At 46.2% G+C, this 25786-nt stretch overlaps 1 protein-coding gene across 1 annotated transcript; it reads left to right on the forward strand.

Annotated features, from left to right (window-relative positions):
* Positions 1-924: 924 nt before the first annotated feature.
* On the forward strand, positions 925-25784 carry LOC109701330 (PRAME family member 12-like). The gene is made up of 8 exons (XM_074079668.1): positions 925-1214; positions 1749-1967; positions 2067-2345; positions 3465-3856; positions 16563-16680; positions 18990-19098; positions 19192-19357; positions 25732-25784. Exons 1-8 carry the CDS (start codon positions 925-927, stop codon positions 25782-25784), a joined length of 1626 nt encoding a protein of 541 aa, XP_073935769.1.
* Positions 25785-25786: the final 2 nt, after the last annotated feature.

Consider the following 25786-nt stretch of genomic DNA (forward strand, 5'->3'; position numbering starts at 1 on the left):
GACGCTGAGGTGGGATGGTCAATTGTTGGAGGCCAGCCAAAGCTATAGAGAGAGACACTGTCACAACAGGATTAAGTACTGAAGAAAAGGGGTGGGGGAGAAAATTTAAAATATTCTGCACAATATTTTGCACCAAATTATTTGTTTGCTTATTTAGTGGAGATGGGGACCCAATTAGGGCATTCTGCCTACAAGGGAGCCCTCTGTCACTGAGCTCCACCCCAGCCTGTGCAGACCTTAAAGGAGGAGCCCTGCTCTGTCCCAGGCCTCCCAGGCTCCTCTCCCAGGGCTCAGTGCTCCTAGGAGCAGGGCAGGCACATGGGAATGTCCCTCTCAGAGCTCACCTTATGCTCAGGGTTTCCGCCCCAGAGTCAGCATTTCCCACATGCTGCCTCCCTGCTCCATGGCTTCCACAATCACTTCTTCAAGGATTGGAAAAGGGAAATGTATGGCACCATTTTCTCCAGTTTCTTCCATCCTTCCTGGGCAGCAGGGTAACATACAAGGAATGGAGAATGTAGGGAAGCAGGGCGCATGGGATTTTCCTTGCCTTAGTTTTGTGATTTTGAGTGATGACCAGAAACTTTATGACAAAAAGGCTGATGTGAGCTTTCTGACTTCATGGTGTCTCTTCCAGAGGGTTCTGAACTCACAGGAGCAGTGGTAGGAAATACATGAGCAATAGTGAACTTGTGCCCATGTTAGTGCTGGTGACACACTTATTCTACTGTCTGTTCAGAGTTGTGGATTTGTCACCCTCAGGTGCTGAGGGGAAATGGGGTAAACTGAATTTTCTTCCACCATTGCAGAGCAATGACTTGGGTCTTCAGTTGGGTCCTTGGAAGGTGAATAGGGGTTTTCTTGGCCTTAAGCAGGTGCCATCCCGGATGAGTGCCAGGAGCCTCTCATTTCAGATCCTTCAGAATGAGCATGAAAGCCCCACCCACCCTCCTGCAGCTGGCAGGGCAAAGCCTGCTGCAGAATGATGCCCTGGACATCTCTGTTGTGGAGACACTGCCCATGGAGCTCTTCCCTCCTCTATTCATGGAGGCCTTCACCTGGAGACGCAATGAGATTGTGAAGGCCATGGTACAGGCCTGGCCCTTCCCCTGTCTCCCCCTAGGGGCTCTGATTCAGAAGACAAGAGACTTGGAGACTTTACAGGTTGCCCTGGATGGGATTGACAAGCTACTTTGCCAGCAGGTTCGCCCCAGGTGAGTGTGACTCAGGCTTCGTGGAAGGGAGGGCCCTGGGATCATGGCAGAGCTGAGATGGAACATGGAGAGTGGGAAGGAAGGACCAAGCATATGATAGTGAAAACAAGGAGATTAGAAAGGCCAGGGACAAAGCTGAGCTCCACCTAGGAAAGGTATTCTGGGAATGGAGGATTACTTAGGATGGATGTCGGAATATCAGAAGGAGCTGTACCTGTGTCTTTCCTCTGCTGATACAAGTGGGAACCAGGCTGGACTGATGGAAAGGGGATGGAGAAAAGGAAGTGAGAGTTCTGTCTATGAAGCCCAACCAAGGAGCCTTTGCCTAGTGATCATGGGGCCCTAGGATTAAGGCTCAGTACTTCAAGAAATAAGGGGATTGAAGATAGGCATAAAAAAAGAAAGAAGGAAAACTAAGATGAGGATGAAATTGAAAAGGGTACAGAGATGTCCAGGGTAGAGGATGGGGAATAGAAGCACAGGTGGATGTTTGGACCCTGACAAGATTCTCAGACTCTCCCTGTTTCTCCTCAGGAGGTGGAAACTGCAGGTGCTTGACCTGGGGTCTGAGCACCAGAACTTCTGGAACATGTGGTCTAAATCCATGCCTGAGGACTGCATCCTACAGACCAAGAGCAAGAATCAAGCAGCAGAGGTCCCCCCAAGAATAGGGGTGAAGCAGCCCTTGAGACTGATAGTTGATGTTAACCTGGAGCCCTGTGACCTGAATAAATTCCAGTTGTACTTGTTTGAGTGGGTTCAGCAGAGGAAAAGCTTGATACAACTGTGCTGTAGGAAGATGCAAATTTGGGGACTGTCCATTCTTGTCATTAGGACATGGTCCATCCACAGGGTCCTGGGCCTTTTGGAGCTGGACTGGATGGAGGAGTTGGTCATGGATTGTCCCTGGACCTTGCAGGCCCTGGTCATGTTTGCTCCTTACCTGGGCCAAATGAGAAACCTGCACAAACTCAACATCTCTCATACCTGTGTGTCAGAATCCATAACTCCAGAGCAGCACGAGCAGCTTGTCACCACTTTTACTTCTCAGTTCGGCAAACTTGGCTGCCTCCAACAGCTCTGTATGAGCAGGGCTTATTTCCTGCATGGCCACCTACACCAGGTGCTCAGGTGAGGATGGATGGGGAAGTCTCTGTAGAGCAGAGCAAGTCTTTTCATGTTGCATTATACAGAAGGTAGATTACATCCTGTTTGCCAGGTGATGTCAGTGTGATGTATGCGCTATGTATGTAACTGTTGACTTTTCCTACTCTATCCTGTGCTGTGTTCTCTCATGGCCCTTTAAAGTCAGAGGACACATCATGGTTAATGACCTGGAGAGGGTCACTGGAGTTGAGACCTTCAGATATGTATCTTATGCAGTCAGAAATCCAAATTAGAATGTGTAGATGTGTCTTCGGACTGGAGAGGTGCGTGAGGGTGTTGCCCTTTCGTGGATGGTCCATAGCGAAATGGTCAGAAGTGAAGGGAACCTTGAACTTTGTGTAAAACCTGTATACCTCCATGGCCAATCAACCTGCTTCCAGTGGAAAGGTCAGGAAGGTCCTGTGACTGCAGGAAAGACAATTGTAGATGTCAGGTGTTGGGTCAGTGGCTGTGAGTTCCTCCATAGGAGGAGTTTCATACTCCAGGTGGTGGAAATAAGAAGGACAAGGGGGCACTGAAGGAGGGAAGCAACTCACACCTGCACAGGTCACCAAGGGAGCACTGAGCTCTGGAGCTGTGGACGGGAAGGAGCTTGTCTCTGTGAAAGGTGGTGGTGTTGACTTTAGGCAGTGGAGGGAGAGGTGGCAAGTGTGTGAGACTGAGGTTGAGGGTGAGGAGCAGCAGTGAAGCAAGGGAACAGTGACAGATGCTATGCTAGGGATGCAAGGAGGAGTGAGCTACACAGGAAGCAACCCAGCAAAGTTTCCAGATCTTGCCTGAGTATGTCCTTCCTGTAGGTCTGCACTGGCCAGAGCAGGGTCATTGTGTGTGACAGTGAGGAAAGGATGCTGTGGAGATGAGGCAGTGAGCCAGTCACACAATGATGGTGAAAGGCCTCAGCCTAAAAAGGGCTGACTACAGAACACACTCTTTGACATGCACCATCCTTGGTGTCAACCATGTTGCAATTGGTCAGTTCCATGTGGAAAAGGTCGTGCTCTCTGACCTGAAGTTCTGATCCTCCTTTAATAGCCAAATACCTGCAATCCATTAGCCAGACCTAACTACTCGTTGTCTCCTCAGGTGCCTGAAGAACCCCTTGAAGTCCCTGTCAATAACTCACTGCCAGCTTGAAGAATCAGACTTGCAGTGTCTGTCCAGGTGCCTGAGCATCCGCCAGCTGGAACACTTGAGTCTGAGAGGAGTCCCATTGACATATGTGAGTCCTGAGCCCCTCCGAGTTCTGCTAGAGAGAGTTGCAGAAACACTGAAGACCCTGGACTTGGAGGACTGTGAAATCACGGACCCCCAGCTCACTACCCTCTTGCCTGCCCTGAGCCACTGCTCCCAGCTCACCACCTTCTGTTTCTATGGGAATGACATCTCCATATCTGTCCTGAAGGACCTGCTGCACCACACTGCCAGGCTGTGCCAATTGAGCCAGGAGCTGTACCCAGTTCCTGTGGAGAGCTATGGTGGGCTGGGGGCTGTGCACACAGGGAGAGTTTCTCAACATTGTGCTGAGCTTATGGATACACTGAGAGCCTTAAGGCAACCCAAGATGGTCTTTTTTGGTATTGACCCCTGCCATCAATGTGGCAAGAGATGCTTCTATAATATGGAGGGGAGTCTCTGTTGCTGTCAGATGCCTGCCTAGTTTGCTGCAAATATCAAAAGTTTTCTTCTGAGTACTAGAAAGGCTGGGTCAATGCCTAGTGATCTGGTCAAAGAACACCGAACACATAATTTCTTCCCAATGGGCCTGGGAAAAGTAAAAGTGATGGAGGGGATTCAGATTTGTGTGGGACAGAGAGATGAGTCTTGGGACATGTGTCTCAAGTAGTCAGAAACCCAAATCAGTGTGTAGATGTGTCCTCAGGCTAAAGAGGTGCATGAGGGCGTCACACTTTTATGGGTGTTCCATAGAGAAATGGTCAAAAATGAAGAAAACCTTATAATTTGATTCAAGCCCTCTCATCAGCATAGTCAATCAATCTGCTTCCAGTGTAAAGGGAGGAAAGCCCTTTACACTGTAGGGACTGTAGGGAAAGCAAAGGCACTGAGCTCTCTCATCAGTGAGGCTGAAGCCCAAGAATTCTTAACATTACAATTGGAGCCACGCTGACCACTGCCTTCCATTCTTCCTTCTCTCTGGGCATCTGTGACATCCATATGTGTGGCTGGTCAGTGGTTATGCACACAAGGCTGTCAGCTGAAGTGAGCTGCTCAGAACCACTCCAAGGACTAGAATAGAGGAGTGGGATGTGGGATGCATGATTCTCAGGCTATGGGGGAACATGGGCACATCCATGGGGGCTGGAGAAATGTGCAGGACAAAATACATTAAAAGAAAATGGGACCCAGTGCTGGTGTCTCATGCCTGTAGTCATAGCTACCCTGGAGTCTGAGATTAGGATTGCAGTTCAAAGCCTGCCAGGCCACGTAGTTCTCTAGACCCTATCTCCAAATACCCAACACAACAAAAAGGCTGGCAGAAGTGACTCAAGAGATAAAGCACCTCCTTAGCAAGCATGAGGCCCAGAGTTCAAACCCTAATACTACAAAAAAGGGGTGGGGGTATAAGGCACTTTTCAGTGGCCACACCCTTGAGGACTCCCAACTATTTGTCTGTCCCCTGCACACAAGACCTGCATACATGGACAAATATTCATCCCCTCTGCTAAAGGATTTTCTCCACAAAAGAACTGATGGTGGGCTTAAAGGATCTTAACTTTTCAGTTCTGTCCCACGTCTTTTGGTAACTTGATTTTACCACAGCAATAACACAGTCTTGGCTGAGTTCTCTACAGATTTCTCCTCCTAAACTTGGCCATTTGAAATCGAGGTTCCCACCATGGAGGCAAACATGGAGGCACCACATACTCAGGAGTCTCTCCTCTCCTGTTACACCTTGCTCAGCTGATCCCACTGTAAGCACCGTTGACCAGACCAAGGAGTGGAACTCAATCTCCCCTTTAAATTTCTAAACTCCATTGACACAAAACCCCTTCAGACCTTCCACCCTGCCCCCACATCCCCTGCATTATCTTGTCCTGGATCAGGATAAAGTGCCTGTGGTCTAATAGGACCTTCCCTGGCTGGATGGTGCTCAACAAAGGGCCACTGTGTGATGGCTACTGCTGAAGACCCAGGGCCTGGGGATTTGGGAGGGGACCTGAGGGAAGAGCCTTAGTTTGCCTCTCAGGACAGTGATATCCACCAGCTGAGGGACCCTGGAGGAGCAAATGAGGTGATGTGTGTTTTAGGATGTGGCATGGGCCTGCAAATAGTAAGTGCTCAGTAAGAGCATCTTGTGAGAATGGGTAGAGCATGCCTGTAATCTCAGTTCTCAGGAGGTGCATCCAGGTGCCAGCCTGGACAAAGTTAGCAAGACTCTTATCGCAAAACCAAAACTAAAAACCCCACAAGGCCTGAGGGTATGTCTCATTTGGCTTAGTTTTCCCTGGATTTAATCCCAGGTAGGGTAACAGAAGGAGAGGCAAGTTTTCCCTCTTTATCCCTCATGGCAACACCATCCTTCAGTTCACTCTCCGTTCCCGTTAACTGGGAGGAGAGCAGGGAGTCAGGCACAGAATGGGACTCAGCTTCTACATGGGGCCTCCATTTCATCAGGATTCATCCAAAGAGGACAGACGAAGCAGGCAGCAGGGTGAACAGTGGGGGCATGACTGGATTCGTGGGCGTGTGGCTGATGTGGTAGAACATCTGCATAGCAGAGGGGAAGCCCTGTACAGGAAACAAAGAAACACCTGGATTCACCTTCAGTGATCAGAAGAGGACAGTTCTAAGCCAATGGTTTGTGTGCCCTCTGCTGGAAGATCAGGACAGGTGTTCCCAGTTTTACAAGAACCACTTTTTTGTGTAGTCATTTACAAGCTGTTATGAAATCCTATGGAGCATTCGTGTTGTGATTGTGGTTGAAGTTTAAACAAGGATTTATTTTAGCATAATAGAATAAAGCAGTGTGACATGGAGAATAAAAAGAAACATTTCCTGCTCACTATGCAGAAAATAGGAGTAAGACTCATGTTGGGATGCTTAGAGATAACATAGATATGAATTGATTTGAAAATTATAAAGGAAATTTAGAACTTTCAAAGAATGCAGTAGGATGCTAAAGTTGTATTTAATTTCCTTTGCTGGCTCAAAACCAATGGGACTTGCTCTGGGAATGTAGCTCAGTGGTTGAGTGCTTGCTTAGCATGCTTGAGACCCTGGTTTGCACTCAAAGCATCCCCTCCCTTATATATATAAAAAAAAAAAGAACGAGTAATTAAAAGAAGTTGAGCTGTGTGTGGTGGTGCTCACCGGTTATCCCAGCACTCAGAAGGCTGGGACAGTAAGAATGTGATTTGAGGCCAGCCTCAGGTAAATAGGGAGACCCTATCTCAAAATACAAATAAAGTTTTCAAAGCGACTAAGCAGCATGAATGAGAATGTTTCTATTCTAATAAATATTTAGAAGTATAAATTTTAGAGTTTGAATTGCTGTGCTTATTTTTCAACATAGACTTGGTTTTTAGTTTAGTTTTGTTTAATTTTGTTTTGTTTTGCTGTCCTGGGGTTTAACTCAGAGCCTACATCTTGAGCCACTCCACCTTTCTTTTCTTTGTGTTGGGTGTTTTCAAGATAGGGTCTCGAGAATTATTTGCCCAGGCTAGCTTCAAACTGTGATCCTCCTGATCTCTGTCTCCTAAGTAGCTAAGATTATACATGTGAGCCACCTGCGCCTGGCTACTTTTGATTTTTGGGGGGCACTAGGGTTTGAACTCCATGTTCAAGGACTTGAGCAAGGGCTCAACTGCCTGAGCCAGACCTCCTGCTCAACCTGATTTTTTATATATATCACTCTTAAAAACGCAGAATATTTGGACAGAACTCCACAGTTCCCAAATCCCCTGTTCCACACAGGCACAGTCTCCCCCAGGAGCAGCAAGTCTTCCAGATGGAGACAAATGTTACCGTTCATAGACCAACCACGACGAGCATCTTTGCAAGTCCATAGTTGACTTTGGTGTTCCTTCTTGCAGTTGTACAGTCTATGAGTTTTGAAAAACATGAAATGAATGATCCCACATTGCCCTGAAAATCCCCTGGGTTCTGACTGCTCTCCCCTCCATCCTGCCAAAACCTACCAACCACTGGGCTGTATGCTGTCTCCATTGTTGTGACATTTGCAGAGTAAAGTTGAAGGACTGAAGGACAGACTGCGGGAGGTCCCAAAAGGCGGTAAGTGGTCAAGGAGACACTTCTCCTCCCTAGGAAATGCCTGTTTGCATCTGAAAGGCATCTCCGCCATCAGGCAATGCAAATAGGCTATAAACCCCACTCCCCACCCTGACCCACAGGATCACTGGTTTTCAGGTCCCCCTGCATTCTCCAATATGCAACCTTTCTCTTCTCTTTTCTCCAACTAAATTCTCTGCAATAAAATCTTTCCGACCTCTGCTGTTAGAGTCTGTCTGTGCTTTCATTCTCAGAGCAGGCTCAAGAACCCTGAGCACCTGAAATTCCTGTGCATGTCATCCGTGCATCATATTTGGCGACGCACGAAGGGACCAGCCTTCACCTGAGGTCGGTATAGGTTGTGCCAAACTGGGAAAGACTGCCTAGGAATGTGACCGTGAGCGTCCGGCACTCCGGTGGAGTCTGTTTTCCAGGAGAGACCCCCCACCACGGCCTAGCTACGGTGGAACTCTCAGGTCGACCTTCTCTCCCTCTCTCTCTGTCTTGTTAAGGAGGGTTTCTTCCTTGGGAAACTGAGGAAAAGGTCCAAGCCCACTACAGCTGTACGGCAGGCAATCTGGGAAACTCAGAGGCCGGGCAGGGGTTTGTACTGCACTGCCAATGCTACGTGAGCAGAACTCGACTTCAGTGCACCAAGGCTTTTTCTTTTTTCCTCTCCTTAAACGCTAACACTCTCTTTCAAGATCTGACCAGCTTAAGGGGAGGTCCGAGAACAGCCGGTGGAAAGGGAAGTTTGTCTTCAAGCCACAAAAGGTGTTCTGGCCGGGGCACTCCCCGGTGTCACCCAAAGGCTGGAGACACAACTTCCTGACCCGTCCTGAGGCCCCAAAGGTGGTTAAGTCTTGGACCTCTCCAGCCATGTCCGTGGCAAACAGACAATCAGATCTCTCATGCTTTCTTCATGGTTTCCGTGGCCCGAGAGTGCAGGTCACCTCTTGCTTCCAGTGCTCCAGTACTGCCTTTGGCAGGATCGACCTGGACAGCAGGGATGATCAATAATCCCTCATGCTTTGAGCCTGGAAACTCTCTTTTTCCTCAACCCTCAGCCTCTCCTTCCCCTTTCCCAGGCAGTTCAGGATGAGTGTCCCCCTCCCTGCCTTTGCTGTAAATAGCAGTGAGCTTCTTTCTTCAGGGAGTTTGGGAAAAATCCCTACAGGCATCAGAAAGTGCTAGTCTCCAATTTAGGCTTGACTGTCTTTGTCAAGCATCAGATTAGTTAAACAGGTTCTGCAAACTGCCCTCAGGAAAAGAAAAAAAAAAAAAAAAACAGTTAAAAGGCAAAAACCTCAGGTCTCCATTTTTGCCCCTTACCAGAGCAAAAGCCTCCAGATTCTCTCTCTCCTTTCATAGAAAGCATATATGCCTCACAGGATATATAGGGGAATAAAAGTCTACTTCATCAAGAGTCCCCATCCATGCCTCTAAAGGCCTCCTTCTGGCCACGCAAGCCCTCTTGGTTACTTTGATAGAGTTGTTTTTTAATTACAAGCATTCAGCTGGTAGAAGAGAACTAGGCCTACCTGGGTCACAGGGCAAACAGGCAAGTCAAATAGATGAGAGATTGGTCAAAGATCATCTCAGGGGGGTGGGTGCAACTGAGATATCTATCTGTAAATCCTCCTCTACCCACGAGTGGCAGTGGAAGGAGCAAGGGAGAGCGGGACGCCCTCTCCCACTAGAGTTTCTCCTCATCTGGGGAAGCTTAGATAAAAGGAGAAACCTCTGTTAAGGTGACCAATTTTCCCTTGTTTCCCTTTTTAGATGGAAAATCAAGCCTCAAGGATCCAGGAAGGATCTCCCCTTGCCCGCTTATTAAAACATTAGAAAGATCTTGATCCAGAAAGTCTTCAACAAAAGCGACTCAAGTTTTACTGCACCCAGGCTTGGCCACAGTATCCTCTGGGAGATGAGGAAAGATGGTCAGAAGGAGAGAACATTAATTATAATACCATTCTTCAATTAGATATGTTCTGTAAAAAGGAGGGAAAATGGATCGAAGTTCCGTACGTTCAATTGCTCTTTTTCCTAAGAGACCACCCAGAATGGCTAAACAAATGCAGGCTAGATACCCAGACCATGGTAATCCTTTGCAAAAAGCCCCCAAACTCCCATGAGCAAAAAAAACCCATCTAATACTCCATCAGCTTCCCCTGTTCCCCCTTACCCAGCCACCTCACACACTAGACACTGTCCACAGGACTACCCCCTCCAGTTAATTCCTGGAGGGGACAGAGCTCATGTTCCTTTTAGAGTGAGCAAACTTAAAGAAATAAAAAAGGATTTAGGAAATTACACTGAAAATCCAGATTAGTACATCCAGGCATTTAGAGAAGTCAGCCAAAACTTTGAACTGAGCTGGAAAGATGTAACGCTATTGCTATCTCAGACCCTCACTTCTCTGGAGAAACATCTGATTCTAGATCAGGCAGTCACAGCTGGAGACTTAGATAAAAGTGGCCCTACAGGCCTGTCTCCTACTGGGCCCTCACAGGAGGAGGAGGAGGGGGAAGAAAGACAAAGACATTGGATACCTAGAAGGGAGCCTCAATTCCCAATTCCAACAGGAGATCAGGCAGTGCCTAGGTATGACCCTAAATGGGACCCTGAAAATGACAAGGATGAATGGAGTTGTAACCACTTCATCCACTGCATTCTTGAGGGACTAAGGAGAGCCAAGGTAAAACCTCTTAATTACTCCCAAGTCACAGCTGTACAGCAAGGACCTTAGAAACTCCAGTAGCTTTCCTACAAAGACTTAAGAATGCTTTACAAAAGCATACCAACATTATACCAGAGTCACAGAAAGAGGAAATCATCCTAAAAGATAAATCCTAACACAGTCAGCACCAGATATCCGTAAAAAGCTTCAGAAATTGGTGGCTGAAGGGAGCAGAGATCTGGACCAATTGGTCCATGTAGCCACATAACAGGGACTTAGAAAAAGAAAGGAAGGACCTGGAAAGGGAAAAGAGAAAGGATAAGTGGCAGGAGGCTCTGATCGCAGTGCTCAGAGAGGCTCCTCCTGGACAAAGTCCAAACCCGAGGACATGCTTTCAATGTGGACAGACAGGCCATTTTAGGAGGGAGTGCCCCCGGAGAAAGCTACCTCCAGGACCCTGCCCCATTTGTCGGGGAAAACATTGGAAGGCACACTGTCCCTGGTTCTCAGGGGAACTGAGGTCAGAGTCCCACCCAATGACGGGTCCCAGGGCCTCCCATACAGGCTTCTGTAACCTCTGTAAAAGCAGAAGAGCCCCAAATTAAGCATAAGGTCAGCCTCCTTATCAATACTGGAGCCAGCATCTCAGCTATTCCTTTCTCTCCCGGACCCAGGTCCTCCAAGAAAATTACTGTTCGAGGCATATCAGGCCAGCCTCTAAAGCGTTATTTCACTCAGCCTTTAGCATGCCCCTGGGGAGATTTCCATTTCTGTCACTCCTTTTTAATTGTCCCAGAAGCCCCTACTCCTCTGCTAGGGCAAGACCTTCTATCCAAATTGGGGGTACAGCTACTTTTACCCCCAGGAGAGTACTTTTGCTTGCCCCTAATAGAGGAACAAGTAGACCCCACGGTGTGGACGGATGGACACACTGTGGGATAGGCACAAACAGCTACCCCAGTCCTAATTCATCTCGAGGACCCCTCCTGGTTTCCCCATCAAAAACAATATCCTTTAAAGCCAGAAGTTAAGGAGGTGCTAATTCCCATAATCAAAGACTTAAAGAGACAGGGACTGTCTTATATGGAATGCTCCAGCCCATATAATACTCCTATTCTTGTTGTCAGGAAGGGACCTAACAAATGGTGGCTAGTCCAGGATCTCTGCCTGATCAACAAAGCAGTAGTGCCTCTCCTGTAGTTCCAAATCCCTATACGCTTTTAGCCCAAATACCTCCGGGTACTACTTACTACTCTGTCCTGGATTTAAAAGATGCCTTCTTTTGCATTCCCTTACACACTAAAAGTCAACCTATCTTTGCCTTTGAGGACCCCACAAGAAAGTCTGGACAGGTCACTTGGACTGTCCTCCCCCAGGGATTCAGAGACAGCCCCCACCTCTTTGGGTTAGCTCTAACCCAAGACTTGGCAGAATGGCAATACCCACAAGCTACTCTGCTACAATATGTAGATGACCTCCTGCTCTGTGGACCAAATGAGCCTGTCATTTCATGAGCCACTGAGTCCTTACTAAACTTCTTAGCAGATAGAGGTTATAAGATCTCTAAAGAAAAAGCCCAATTGTGTCAGTCTAGGGTTACATATTTAGGTCTTGTCCTGGAGAAAGAAATGAGGTCTCTAGGAGAAGATAGAATCCGTCCAATCCTGACATTTTCTCTACCTAAAACTCAAACAATTGAGGGCCTTTTTGGGTGTCACTGGATACTGTAGAATTTGGATCCTGGGATATGCAGATCTAGCCAGGCCTTTATATCAAATCCTTAAGGAAGCACAGAAGGATACCCAGCCCTTTATTGAATGGGATGACAAATCAGAAAATGCATTCCACAAGTTAAAGAAGGCTCTTATGACAGCTCCTGCCCTGGGTCTCCCAATACAAGACAAGTTTCAATTATATGTCTATGAAAAGGGAGGACTGGCCTTAGGCGTGGTGACTCAGCTCCAGGGCATCAATCCCCAGCCAGTAGGTTACTTAAGCAAAGAGTTAGATCAGGTAGCCAAGGGATGGCCAGGATGCCTCAGAGGAATGGCTGCAGTAAGTCTTCTAGTGCCTGAAGCTCAGAAACTTATCCTAAACCACCCCATAATGGTTTATACCCCACACGACCTAGGAGGAATTTTAAACTCAAAAGGAGAACTTTGGCTATCTGACAGCCATCTACTTAAATATCAGGCCCAGCTTCTGGGAGGGACAGAAATAACTTTAAGGACCTGTCAGAGCCTAAATCCTGCATCCCTTCTACCAGAGGCAGAGGGAAATCCTGAGCACTTGTGTGAGGAGGTACTTACAGAAAATTATGCTGCCTGACCTGACTTAACTGATCAACCCTTAAAAAACCCAGATATAGAATTATACACTGATGGCAGTTCCTTTGTCAAGAATGGTGTCAGACATACAGAGTTTACAGTTGTAACAGAATTTGGTATCCTCAAATCAGGTCCTCTTCCTCCTAATACCAGTACTCAATTGGCAGAATTAGTGGCCTTAACAGAAGCCCTAAGACTGTCAAAAGAACAGAGAGTCAACATCTATACAGATTCTAAGTATGCCTTCCTGATCCTGCATGCTCATGCAGCCATTTGGAAGAAAAGAGAAATGCTAACTACAATAGGAACAGCTTCCCATAGAAATAAGAGAGGTTCCTCTAATAGTTTTAGGGATAACAGCGTTAGTTACAGCCCTTGCTGAAATCAGCTATGGGGTAATTGCCAATCATGTAACTGCAAAAAACCTAACCAAAGTGGTAGAGGACACCTCAGACCAGGTAGGCCTTGCCATTAAGGACATGCAAAGGTCTTTGTTGTCTCTTGCCTGTATGGTCATAGACCACCACCTGGCCCTAGATTTTCTTTTGGCCAAGCAAGGGGGGGGGGGTATGTGCCATTGCCAATACCTCTTGTTGCACATATATAAACACTTCGGGCATTGTAGAGGAAATGCAGATCATATTCTCCAACAATCTAAATGGCTCCGGGAGCAATCTCTTGAAACTCAGGTTTCTACTCAGGTATGGGAACAAATAAAATCCTGGCTCCCCTCCAGGACTTGGTTCCTACCCTTTCTGGGGCCTATAGTTGCCCTTATCCTCTTGCTTGTGTTTGGGCCTTGCATTTTAAACTTACTTGTCAAGTTTGTTTCTTCTCGCCTAGAATCCATCAAACTACAAATGCCTCTGGTGGAGATGAAAACGACCTACTACCGAGGTCCCCTTGACAACCCCTCTCGTGGTCAGCCCTAATGCTGTGGGCTCCTTCATCGCCCCCTGTCAGCAGGAAGCAGTTACTGAACAGACTTCATCATCCCTATCCCTAACAGCAGTTAAGGCAACCATTGAGAGGGGGGAATGAAGGACTGAAGGACGGACTGCGGGAGGTCCCAAAAGGCGATAAGTGGTCAAGGAGACACTTCTCCTCCCTAGGAAATGCCTGTTTGCATCTGAAAGGCATCTCCGCCATCAGGCAATGCAAATAGGCTATAAACCCCACTCCCCACCCTGACTCACAGGATCACTGGTTTCCAGGTCCCCCTGCATTCTCCAATATGCAACCTTTCTCTTCTCTTTTCTCCAACTAAATTCTCTGCAATAAAATCTTTCCGACCTCTGCTGTTAGAGTCTGTCTGTGCTTTCATTCTCAGAGCAGGCTCAAGAACCCTGAGCACCTGAAATTCCTGCGCGTGTCATCCGTGCATCAAAGTGATCTCTCAGATTGCCTTCTTTCACTTGTAATTGCATTAAGGGTCAATCTGTCGTCTCTTGGCTTGATGACTTTCTATTGTCTGGCTGAGCCAGGATTGAGTTATTAATTTTGCTGCAAAAGGAAATCTTGGTGCATGCCAAATGCTGGCAATGAGGGAAGTAGCTATAACCATGCAGGTTTGGGTAAACACCCAGGAGCTCCAGTGCTGCACTGGACAGCAAGGCTGTGGCTTGCATCATCCAAACCACTTTAATTTCTGCTTCACTTCATGGCATTTAATTTTTTTATCTGCTGGAGACAGACACTGTAGCCTTGTGCATTCTAGGCAAGTGTTCTACCATGGACCTGAATTCCCAGTCCCCCACCATTTCTTGTTTTCTTTTTTCCTTTTCTTCAGTGCCGAGGACAGAATTCCTGGCCTTATGCTTGCCAGGCACTCGATTTACCACTGAGCTGAATTCCTAATCCCCTTACAAATTCTTAATCAAACACTTAGAAATGGAACATCTGACTGGAAATATATCTATTCATAACTTAGTTTGTTGGGTAACCCTAAAATGATAAAATGTAGACTTTGTGGATTTATAATTTTATAAGTTTAATGCTTCTTTTAACTAAAAGCCTAATCACATTCTATAAAACAATTTTCAAAGCAGAATTTTGTACTGATTTATTTGAGGTTCCCTTTGTGAACAGGTGCACGTGGGGACCTACATCTCAGCGTGTTTTCTTTTCTGACATCCAAATGCTCTATATTACTGTCACATGACTTTCACGGTAGCTTTTGAAGTTTTTATTCAGGGATTGTGGCTGAAAATAGTAACCAGGGAGGCAGGGGTTGAAGGGAGAACAGGAATTCCTCTCTTATAGTGTTTGAAATCTGCAATGAATCCTTCATCACCTACAATTTGTATAACTGAATTTCCATTCAAAATGACACTGAGGTGGACAAAGACGTGTTGCTGAATACAAAGATGTTGTTAGATTTGGGGCCCTGCCAGGCACATAACAAGCACCCAGCACAAGATGGCAGGGACTTTAGCTGGCAGTGCCAGCAGGAGATGAGAAGAGAGGACAGGGACGGCTGATTGTCCTGTGTCTCTCTTCCCTTCTCCCCAGGGTTTTCAAGCCCTCTCTGGTCCATCTTGCTCCTGGCTGCTCATGGTCAACTATCCACCTGCAAAACTAAAGCCAAAGTGGTGAGGACAGCAAGCACCCTGGTGGTCGCTGTGTGCAGAGGAGGAGCCTGAGGGGCAGAGGGCACAGCCCCTGGGGGAGGAGCGAAGGGCCTCGTCCCACCAGGACACTGAAAAGTGGGCTCTCTCCTTCATTTCTCCTCAAGTACAGAGAGACTGATTCTGGTAGGTTGGCTGTGATGGGGCTATGGAGGTGAGGTTTCCAGTGGTGCAAAAATAATCCCATAGAGCAGTGAGAGAGATGGAGGGAGAGAGGGGCAGGTGTGGAGGAACAACCCAGAACAATGGATGGGAGCCTTGTGACCTTGGGCAGACAACTCAAGGACCTTCAGTCCACATTCCTCACTCCCAGAGTTACGAATAGCTGGGAAAGGGTACAGTGTGACTCCATTACAGAAGAAGAAAACAGAGAGACATTGAAAGATTTGACCCCACCTGCCATCCCAATACTGGAAGCTTTCGATAGGAAGGTCAAAGTTGAAGTCCAACCATGAAAACAAAGCAAGACCCTACCCAAAAAGTAACTAACCCATAAGGGCTACAGACAGTGGTAGAGCCCCTTGTAACAAGTTCAAGACCCTGCGTTCAAATCCTAACAACACCCCCTCCCCAGACCCCAAAAAAGTAAAGAAGAACATTTTACGAAAAATCACACAAAAGGCAGTGGCAGAGTTAGTATGGCAAAATGTGAAATTCAGAAAACTTTCTTTCCCCAAATTTTGCAAAACCAAGGTTCCACTCTCCTCCACCCAATCCCCCCGAACATGCCCTGTCACTTTTGAAAGCAAAACCGTTAAGCTTACTACCCTGCTAACAAAAAGCCTCCACATTCCTCAGGGAACACAGCCTCCGAATTCCTCTCCAAAACACTGCCCCTTGGAGTAGCAGAGTGGCTCAAATGCTGGATTTATGTCAAGTGCATCAGAAGTTCTGGAAGATAGGGTCTGGAAACATGGCTGATGCCTGCTCACCAGAGGCCAAGAGGTAGAGGCAATGGAGGCCAACACAGCAGAATGGTCCCAGGAGCAGAGCAAGGCAGCCTTTGCAGGTGTTAGTAGAAGCAAAGAATCCCGGATGCCTTTCTCTCCTACCTCCTTCTGTAGGTCCAGGAAAGAAATGGTTTACAACAGCTGGGCTGTAAGAAGGTGAAGAGTTCAACAATTCACACCCAATGCATCAGGAGGGTTCAGGGAGAGTTGCAGCTGGATTACACGCAAGAAGAGCAAGTGCACTGCCCCTGGCAGCTGTCCATGGCTGCCTTTGCTCCTTGCTTGGGCCAGATGAGAAATCTCCTCACACTACTCTCTCCACATCCATGTGCCTGCCTCCATCTCCCCAGATGAACAGGAGCAGCTGGTCGTCCAACTCACCTCTCAGTGTCTCAACCTGGCCCGCCTGCAGGTGCTTTCCCTGGACTCTGTCTCCTTCCTGGAAAGCCACCTGGACCAGGTGCTCAGGTGAGAAGGATGGAGAGCTTGACCTGCAGACCCAAGGAGGTCTTGTATTATCACAGTAAATTTCGTGGCCACTTGCTGTGTCCCAGCACTGAGGTTGTCACAGAGACGGAGGCACCAGAACATCAGTGTCTTGTTCACAACTCAGCGTTGAAGCCAGGTCTCACAAATGTAATCACCATGTAAAGGCAGAGGCTAAGTGGGGCTGAATGGCCTAGGAAGGACCCATGTCCTGTGCCAGCTGTGGGGATCAGATCTAAGGTGGGTGGGCTGTGAATTCCTCTCCACCTTGATGTCATTCCCCACCCCATTCACCAAGTTCAACAACTACTTGTTCTCTCTTTAGGTGCCTGAGGTCCCCCTTGGGAACCCTGTCAGTGACTAACTGCCAGCTTGCAGAATCAGACTCAAAGCATCTGTCCCAATGTCTGAGCATCCACACTAAAACACCTGAATCTGAGTAGTGTCACCCTGACCACCTCAGCTCTGAGCCCCTCCTAGTTCTCCTAGAGAGAGTTGCATTTACACTGAAGACCTTGTGTTTGGGGAGCTCTGGGATCGAGGACCTCCAGCTCACTGCCCTTCTGCCCGCCCTGACCAACTGCTACAGCTCAGCACATTCAAGTACATAAGGAGTCCCATGTCTGTGGCTGTCCTGGAGAACCTGCTGTGCTACACGGTCCAGCTGGGCCACTGAAGCCTAGAGATGTGCATTCCACCACTCTGGAGGTCCATGGTGCTCAGGGTCTCCACAAGAGGACCCTGGGCCAACTGTGAGATGAGTTGGCAATGACTGTGAAGCATCCCGGGATAGTCTGCCTCAGTACAATTCCCTGTCCTCTCTGTGGCAGCCAGGTTCTTCACTGCCCTAAAAAACCTCTATGCCCTGGCTACTCATTCCTGCCCCTATTCCTGGCAACCAATGGCCTTTTACTGTCTTCATACTTTTGCTGTTTGTAGAATGTCCCACTTTAAGCAGCATTTTCAAATTGTCTTTTTCTCTTAGTCACATGCACTTAAGGATTCCCATGTCTTTTCCAGGCCTGGTAATATTCCATTGTCTGGATGGATTGCAGTTTATTTATGCATTCACCCACTTAAGGGAAGGAAGCTTGGTCCTTTTCAAGTTTTGCAATTACACATAGGGTCGCAGGCTTATCTATCTGATGAACTCCTAGGAAGATGGTTTCTAGAGGATGTGATAAGAATGTGGTTTACTTCCTTTGCCAACTCTCTTGTTAGAAACAGATTCTACCTTAAAGAACAGGGATTGTGTGTCTGTCACCCTGTAGCCCACATCTGAGCATGGAGCCTGGTATATGACAGACACTGCTTGTTTACTGCATGGCAAACATGTGTAATCAGTTCAGAGCTACAAAAATGCAAATTTGCAGATGGTTTGTATTATCTGGCACCCAATACTGTGCTGGATTCATGGTTCTAAAGCAGAAAATACTGTTTGGAACTCCCATCTGGTTTGTCAGACTCAGGATCCCAGAGAGACTCTTTCAAGCTGTGCGTTTCTGCCCCCTGCTGGACGATTTGACCATATACAATTGATTTCAGTCATTTTATTTCCAGAAGGGACTTACTTCATCCACTCTTGGGGTGATTTGTCTCTTCCAGGATGGAGAAGGCTTTCCTCTGTGGAAATTCTTGCCCATCAGTAATAAGATGACTGAGACATGCGTTTCTCTAGCACTTGCCACACCCTTCTGTAAGCAGCACGAGACTCACTGGGCAAATTATTATCAAAGATAAAGATTTTAATGAATCAAATGGCAGTAACCTTACCACATTCAATCTTTTGAAATGTCTACTGGGCAAAATTATATTGACAAAAAAATTATCTAAAAGATGAATGGACAGGTGGCTTTGGCCAAAAGTTTTAGCCCTAGCCTTAATGGTGGTTAGATTGTCTCTTGTTAGAAAACACAAACTGACCCATTGTGAAACGATTGCCAAAGCCCTATGCCTGTGACCATAGATAGCCTTAGCTGAAATGCAAACATTTTGGGAAGTAACCCCAAATACATTTAACAATAAATAAATGCATAAATAAGGGGGTATGGACAGGGTGACCCTAGTGAGCAGTTGCCTGTGCATTGGCCCAGGCCTGCGCCAAATGGATGGATACTTATGGGGTCTGGGGTCTTTGCTCACAGTGGGATTGGCCAGGGCAGCTGCAGGAGACCACACAGTTTAGATAGGAGGAGTTCTCAAGGATGGAGGAATAGATGGGTCTGACTGTGGTATACAGAGGCACAGACAAAAAGCTTCCCTCAGACAGCCCTGCTCCCCCGATCTTGCAGGTTGCCCACCAGTGGAGGGTCACCTTCCCAGGCAGCAAGGACCACAACACTGCTGTCCACTGTGGCGTGGCCTATGGCTGTGGAATGCAGATGCTTCCTGATTTCACAAGTGAAGAACCTGATGGCCTAGATCTGCATGAAGGATCTCTGCATGTCCTCAAGCATGGCCATGACTCAGTCACTGCCACCCTACCTGCTGTAGGTCACCTACATGAACCTGCGGGATACTGATGGGTTCAGTCTGGGAGTGTTCCTGCTTCAGAGCAGTGTATGCATCCTGCTGAATGACTACCTGGGCATGCACGTGGTGCTCAAGGTGCTCCTTGGCACTGTGCACATCAGCTGCATGGACCAGCTGGAGACAGGTGGTGGGCAGAGGACAGGGGCCCTCTGCAAAATCAGCACTTCCAGACTCTGCTGCAGAACCAGGAGCAGGAGGCCCTGTGTCTAGATACAAGGGTCCTTGTATCTTCTAGCCACACCTGGACAAGGGCCAATAGTTGGAGTTGGTAAACAGTTTGCTGTCTTCCTGGACATCCTGGCCATGCCCCATGACCCTGGCCACCTCTGGGAATGCCATTATTACAGAGTGCTGGATGCATTCAGTCCCATGGAGGCCTCTGGCTCGGCTGGTAACCTGCCTAGAGAAGTGTACTAACAGGAGAACCCCAAGGCTGATGACTTCTGGGGCAAGGAAGAACCCTATCCAGGTCCCAATGTCCTTTTTGAAGCCAACGGCTCCTGGGAGCAGTGGACCTTGATCAGGAGCTGGCTGCCCTTGACCTACCACAGGGCTCTACCTGACACCAGCCTTTCCTTGGATCAGCAGCTGCTTCCATTGAAGCTTTTGGGAGCTTGGGCTTCATGATAGCACACAACAGACAGGGGAAGTGTGAATGTAGGTAGGAGGCTAAATTAGTTGCTGGTGCTGTTGCTGTCACCACAGCTTTAATGTGAAGCAGTGTGGACCTTCTGAAGTGCTCTCATTCTAAAGCCATAATGACAATGTTTTCCTCCTTCCCCATTCTACACAAAATATACTCAGTGGCTTTCCCCTCCTGTCCTTGATTTCTGCCCTTATAGTTTTATTTTTGACTGTTAATGAGCTGGTGGTTTGAGTTGTTATTTAGTTCAAATCATTGGCAAAAAAGATATGTTTCAAAAGATGAGCTACTTTTAGTACAAGCTGTCTGTCCTGCATGGTTACTTCCCTGTGAAAACCAAGTCCCCTTTTCAGAGTTCTAGTTTACCCTCAATACAGAACTGTGACCGTGGATGACAAGACTTCTTTTCTTCCTCCCTTGTCTGGTGGTCACAGTGGATTGACTCAGGCAAAGGCTGAGCAATTAAGCACTTGCCTGTCTCAGTGAGCACTAGTCCCTCATATCTGAAGCTTTTCGTAAGACCTCAGATCCACCTCCTGAGCAGGTTTTGATGCACACTCACCTTTAATGAGAAGACTGTATTACCCTCAGGTGACTGTTTTATTGTCTAATACACCTTAAGAGGTGGCAGGGCTTTGTAACTTCAGAAGATTCAGAAGTGCCAAACTGCTCATGATTACAGATGACAGAATGCTTGCCAAGCAAGCTGCTGCATCCTTCCAATCTCTTCATTTAAAATAAAGAAAATGACAGTCCATGATCTGTTCATCCTCCTAGGAACCCCATGTGATGTTGAGAACAATGTGTATTCTGCAGCTGTAGGGGAAATGTTCTATGAATGTCCATTAGCTCTAGAGTGTAGTTTCAGTGTGATGATTGTTGATTTTCCTCTAAGGGTGATCTGTCCACTAGTAGAGTGGGATATTGAAGCCCACTACTATTATTGTGCTGTAGTCCATCTCTGTTTTTAGATTTAGTGAGATCTGCTTTCTATATTGTGTGCTCCTGTATCAGGTGCACAGATATTTCCAAATATTACATCTTCATTCTTGTGTAACCCCTTTATCATTGTATCTGACCTTCTTAACCTTTATCTTTAGTTTTAAATTTAAAGTCTACTTCATCCGATGTGAGGTTAGTCATCCTGTTTTCAATAGATTTCCATTGCATGGAAGATTTATTTCCATCCCTTCCCTTTGTATAAGCATGTCCTTACAGGCAAAATGAGTTCTTTCTAAACAGCAGGTGATCCAGACCATTTTTAAAAAATACAAATCCATTCACTTTAAACTTTTAGCTGGGGCATTCAATCCATTTCCATTCAAGGTTATTATTGAGAAGTAGAGATTTTTCTTCTTCATTTTAGCCCTTGTTTTTTTGAAATCTTTTGTTCCCTTCTTCCTCTCTTGTTTTTATTGTTTGTTTGTTTTCTCTAGAGATAGGACTTGTTTTTTCAGTATTTTTTTCCTTTTAGTGGGACTGGGGTTTGAACTCAGGAGTCCATGTTTGCTAGACAAGTGCTCTATGTATAAGGTCTTACCCCCAGCACTTGAATGAATATGGAATCTTTTTTATTTGTTGTTTTAGTTTTGATGGTAATTAAACTCAGTGTCTTTAGCATGTAAGGCAAGCATTTTCTCACCCTTGTTTTGTTCCTTTTTTTCTCTCTCTCTTTTTGCTGTGTTTTTTTTTCTTTTTTCTTTTTTCTTTTGTTTGGTGTTCCTTTTTTTGAGACAGGGTTTTGCTATGTAGCCCAGGCTGATGCTGAATTTGCATTCTTCCAGCCTCTGCCTCTGGAGTGCTGCGATTATAGAATAGAACACCATGCCCATCTTTTTAGTATCTTTTAATTTAATTTATAATTTGTGAACATGCTGAATTTACTTCTTGTGGTTCCTCTAGTACGTAAATAAAAATTTATCATTATCAAAGACTGTTCTGAATAGAAAATTAAACTTTGATCCCATAAGTATTCTGGGTCTCATCTTTCTCTTGTAATTTCAGTCTAATTGGGATTCTTTGAGTTTTGTAGATATGTTACCCTGAGTCCTGCCTAGGTGACCTAGGTGAATTTCTACCCAACCCAATCTAGTTTATCTTGAGGACAAGATGCCTGAAGCCAGAAGTTCCTGTTCAAATGGGGTAGACAAAACTTCTTGATACTCTTAGGACTCCTTAAGTCAGTCAGAGTGACTTGCAGAAACCTAAATGTTCTTTATTAAAAATCTGCATACCAAATCTACAGTTCCATGACAGTTGACAATTGCATGGTGACAAATAGAAAGAACCATAAAAGGAGATAAAATAGGTGGAACAGAATTCTTGGAATATCCAACCACTGTGGATATCTCTTCCTCCCTCCCCTTTTCTCTCCCTCTCTCCACCCCACACTCTCATTCTTTTTTGAGGCAGGATCTCCTATGAACCACAAGGTGAACTTCATTTTTTTTTCCAGTACTGGGATATGAACCCAGGGCCTCACACTTGCCAGACAAGCACACTTCTGCTTGAGCCACTCTGCCAGCCCCTAGGGTGAACTTCAACTCCCAGTACTCTTGCCTGTGCCTCTAGAGTGTTGGGATTACAGGTGTGTGCCACCACACCCTGCAGCTATGGTAGTTTTCCAATAAGGTAAAAGTGATTCTCAGGCTGGAGATGGAGCTCAGATGTAGAGCACTTGCTTAGATTGCAGGAGACCAAGTTCCATCCTCACACTGAAATAGGAAAAAATTTCTCCTATTTTAATACAACAGTTTGTCACTTGCTGCTCTCACTTTATTTTCATAGGATTAAAATGCTATAGTGCTCCCTTTTCAGATATTTATAACATTTGCTTTAGTACAATTTAAATTATTTAATGATCATTTAAGGGTATCTGTATATTTGTACCTCATTTTCTGTGTTTCCAAACATACCAGTTATACCTGGCTTGGCAGGACAGCCTGCAATTCCAGCACTCAGGAATCAGAGAGAAAGGATAGAGTTCAAGCACAGCATGAGCTGTATAGGAGACCTTGTCTAAAAACCCAAAGAAACAATAAAAAAAGAGCAAACCACACAGAGATGTTTCAGAAATGCTTTTTAATGTGAATTATCTTTAAATCCAGAATCAAGAGAAACAGATGTGTTAAAAACTGGGTCTGTATTGAGTCACATTATGGAGCTCGTTCAACAAGAAGTGAGTGTAGTAAAATGAGCATTGCATCTTTCTGGGCTGGAGAGAGAGTGAACAGAGAGACTTATGCTCCTCACCCTTCCCATCATCCACTGCAGGAAGAGTTCTGTACAATGGGCTCACCTGATATTTTTGGGGTGGGTTTTCACCTGCTGTAGTGTCTAGACATTAGGCAGGACCATGGATTGTCCTTGTGAGCCGTGGTCCCTGATAAAAGCCTGTGGAGAGGACCAGTGTCCTGGTGCATACAGACGATCTCTGAATGTTTCTAATTTATTGCTCAAATGTATTTTCTGCTAACTCATATAATATTGGGTGCTCTCTACTGCAGGAAACCTCATCTATCTATCTAGCTAGCTAGCTAGCTAGCTAGCTAGCTATGTATCTATGTATTTATCTACCTATTTATACATTTGTTTATTCATTTATTTATTTGATAAGGGTCTCAGCATGATGACCAGGCTGACTTCCAAGGTGTTGGCTCAATGTAATTTCAATACTCAATCTTCCAGTAGTGTGCGCCACTGCACTCTGCCAAGCTGTTTTAACTCTGGAACATATTCATAAGGCTGACATGGCCAAATAACCCTAAACAGTAATATTTTCAGGTTTTCCTTTCACTGATGTCAGGACTGAATGTTTTTCTGTCTCACATTCAAGATTATGACAGTTACAGAGTAGAAAATCACCACCAGTGGGGTACACTGGATCAGTGAGTGGGTCCTCAAACCTCACATTATTCCTGAGTCTTTCCCTTTCAGGAAGGGAAATCTGACTCAGTCAATTTTCTAGAGAAAGTTGAACAACTAACCACTAGTAACTGTGTGGAACTTGAGGAATGTGACCAGATGCCACTTTCTGATTGGACCTTCAGGAGGTTATTGGAGAAAGCAGAGGTGCTTGTAGAAAGTCCATAAAGCTTCAGAGGAACCAAAGGAAGAGAAGCAGAATCCTGTAGCCTGGAGTCACTGCCTGGCCCTGCTGGGAGTCAGTGAGCCCTGGACACCTTGTCCACATCTGGTAAATGACTCATGTCCATGAGGACACCCAGACCCTCCCTCAGCCAGGGTCAGCTGTGCCCTTGCACCAGGATGTCACTGAGAGTGTTATGATTTCTGCATCTTCAGATGAACAGGTTTAAGACTTTGTTCTCTTTTGGCCATACTAGAATTTGAACTCAGGGCCTCTGGCTTACTGGGCAGGTGCTCTACCATTGAGCAATGCCCCATCCTGAAACTTTGGCTTGACTCCAAGCTCAGCTTTGTCCTCATCCCGAATATCTTGAGTGTGCTCTGGTTCAGGTCATTTTTAAAATTTGTTTTCATTCTTTGACAGTATCTGGCTGTATAGCCCCAACTGCCCTTAAGATCATGATTCTCTCCTGTTTTTGTCTTCTTCGGGCTGGTATTACAGTCCTGAGCACCATGCCCGGCTTTCATTTGTAAACTGTTGAAACAAGACTATGTCTTGCTTTCAAAAATAGCATCATCAAGTTCACTGCACTTTTATTACTTGACAATTTAAATAGTACCTTGTAGTCCCTTAAACTATACTATATGGCTAGGTGCTGTAGTGATTTTACATGATAAATTCTGTGTTTATTTATATATTTTTGTATTTATTTATTCATTCATGTATATTTTGGAGATTTGTTTTCACGATGCAGCTCAGACTGACCTGTAACTCTAACTCCTAATCTTCCAGCCTTAGGTGCCCCCATGCTCTGATTGCAGGCACTGGTGACCTCATGGGGCTCTACACCTCCCTTGCAACTAAAGTTTCTAAAGAAAGCTGGGACTGAGCATAGTGGCTCACCTGTGTCCCCAGCTTTTAAGAGGCTAAGGCGGGAGGAGACCAGTCAACGTTATTAAGAGAGCAAGTGTCATATTAGGAACAAGAATTAAAGAAAAATGTGGGGGAGGGGGGAGAAGAAAGCTTAAAACATTCTGCACAGTATTTTGCACCAGGGTTTTATTTTAAGTATTTATTTATTTAATGGGGATCAACTCAGTATCTCCTGAATGCCAGGCAAGACTCTTTCACAAAGCTCCACACCAGCCTGTGCAGACTTTAAAGGTGGAGCCCTGTTCTGACCCGGGCTCCTCTCCAGGGCTCAGTGCACCTAGCAGAAGGACTGGCACATGGGAATGTGCTGCTCAGAGCTTGCCTTAGGCTCAGGGTTTCCACCTCAGAGTCAGCATTTTCCACATGCTGCCTCCCACTGCTCCATTGCTTCCACAATTCAAGGACTTAAAAAGGGAAATGAATGGTGCCATTTTCTAGTCTTTTAGTGCTTCCACTGAGGGTGACAATGAAGGAACAGAGAATGTAGGAAGACCTGGCATATGGGACTTCCCTTGCCTTTGTTTTAGGAGCTTAAGGATGACCAGAAACCTTATGACTCAAAAGGCTGGGATGAGCTTATGGCTTCTTGGTGTCCCTTCTAGGAGGGCTTGAACTCACAGAAGTAGTGGAAGGAAATGCATGGGCAATAGTGAAATTGTGCCTACGTTTGTGTTGATGACATGCCCATCCTGCTGCCAGCTGTCACAGAGCTGTGGCTCAGATGCTGAGGGAAAATGGGGTAAACTCAGTCTCTTCTTCCATTGCAGAGCAATGACTCAGTTCCTGAATTGGGTCTTTGGGTTCTGAGTCAGGTTTTCTTGGCCTTGGCTTGCAATAGGCCTCTTCCTGGATGCTTGCCAGGAGCCTCTCATTGCAGATCCTTCAGAATGAGC

This window comes from Castor canadensis, chromosome 7 (assembly GCF_047511655.1).
Source record: "Castor canadensis chromosome 7, mCasCan1.hap1v2, whole genome shotgun sequence".
NCBI classification, from domain to species: domain Eukaryota; kingdom Metazoa; phylum Chordata; class Mammalia; order Rodentia; family Castoridae; genus Castor; species Castor canadensis.

Coding starts and splice junctions, on each gene's coding strand:
- LOC109701330 (XM_074079668.1), top strand. CDS start 925: ATGAGCATGAAAGCCCCACCCACCCTCCTGCAGCTGGCAGGGCAAAGC. Junction 2,346..3,464: donor CACCTACACCAGGTGCTCAG/GTGAGGATGGAT, acceptor TTGTCTCCTCAG/GTGCCTGAAGAACCCCTTGA. Junction 19,099..19,191: donor GATGCTTCCTGATTTCACAA/GTGAAGAACCTG, acceptor TACCTGCTGTAG/GTCACCTACATGAACCTGCG.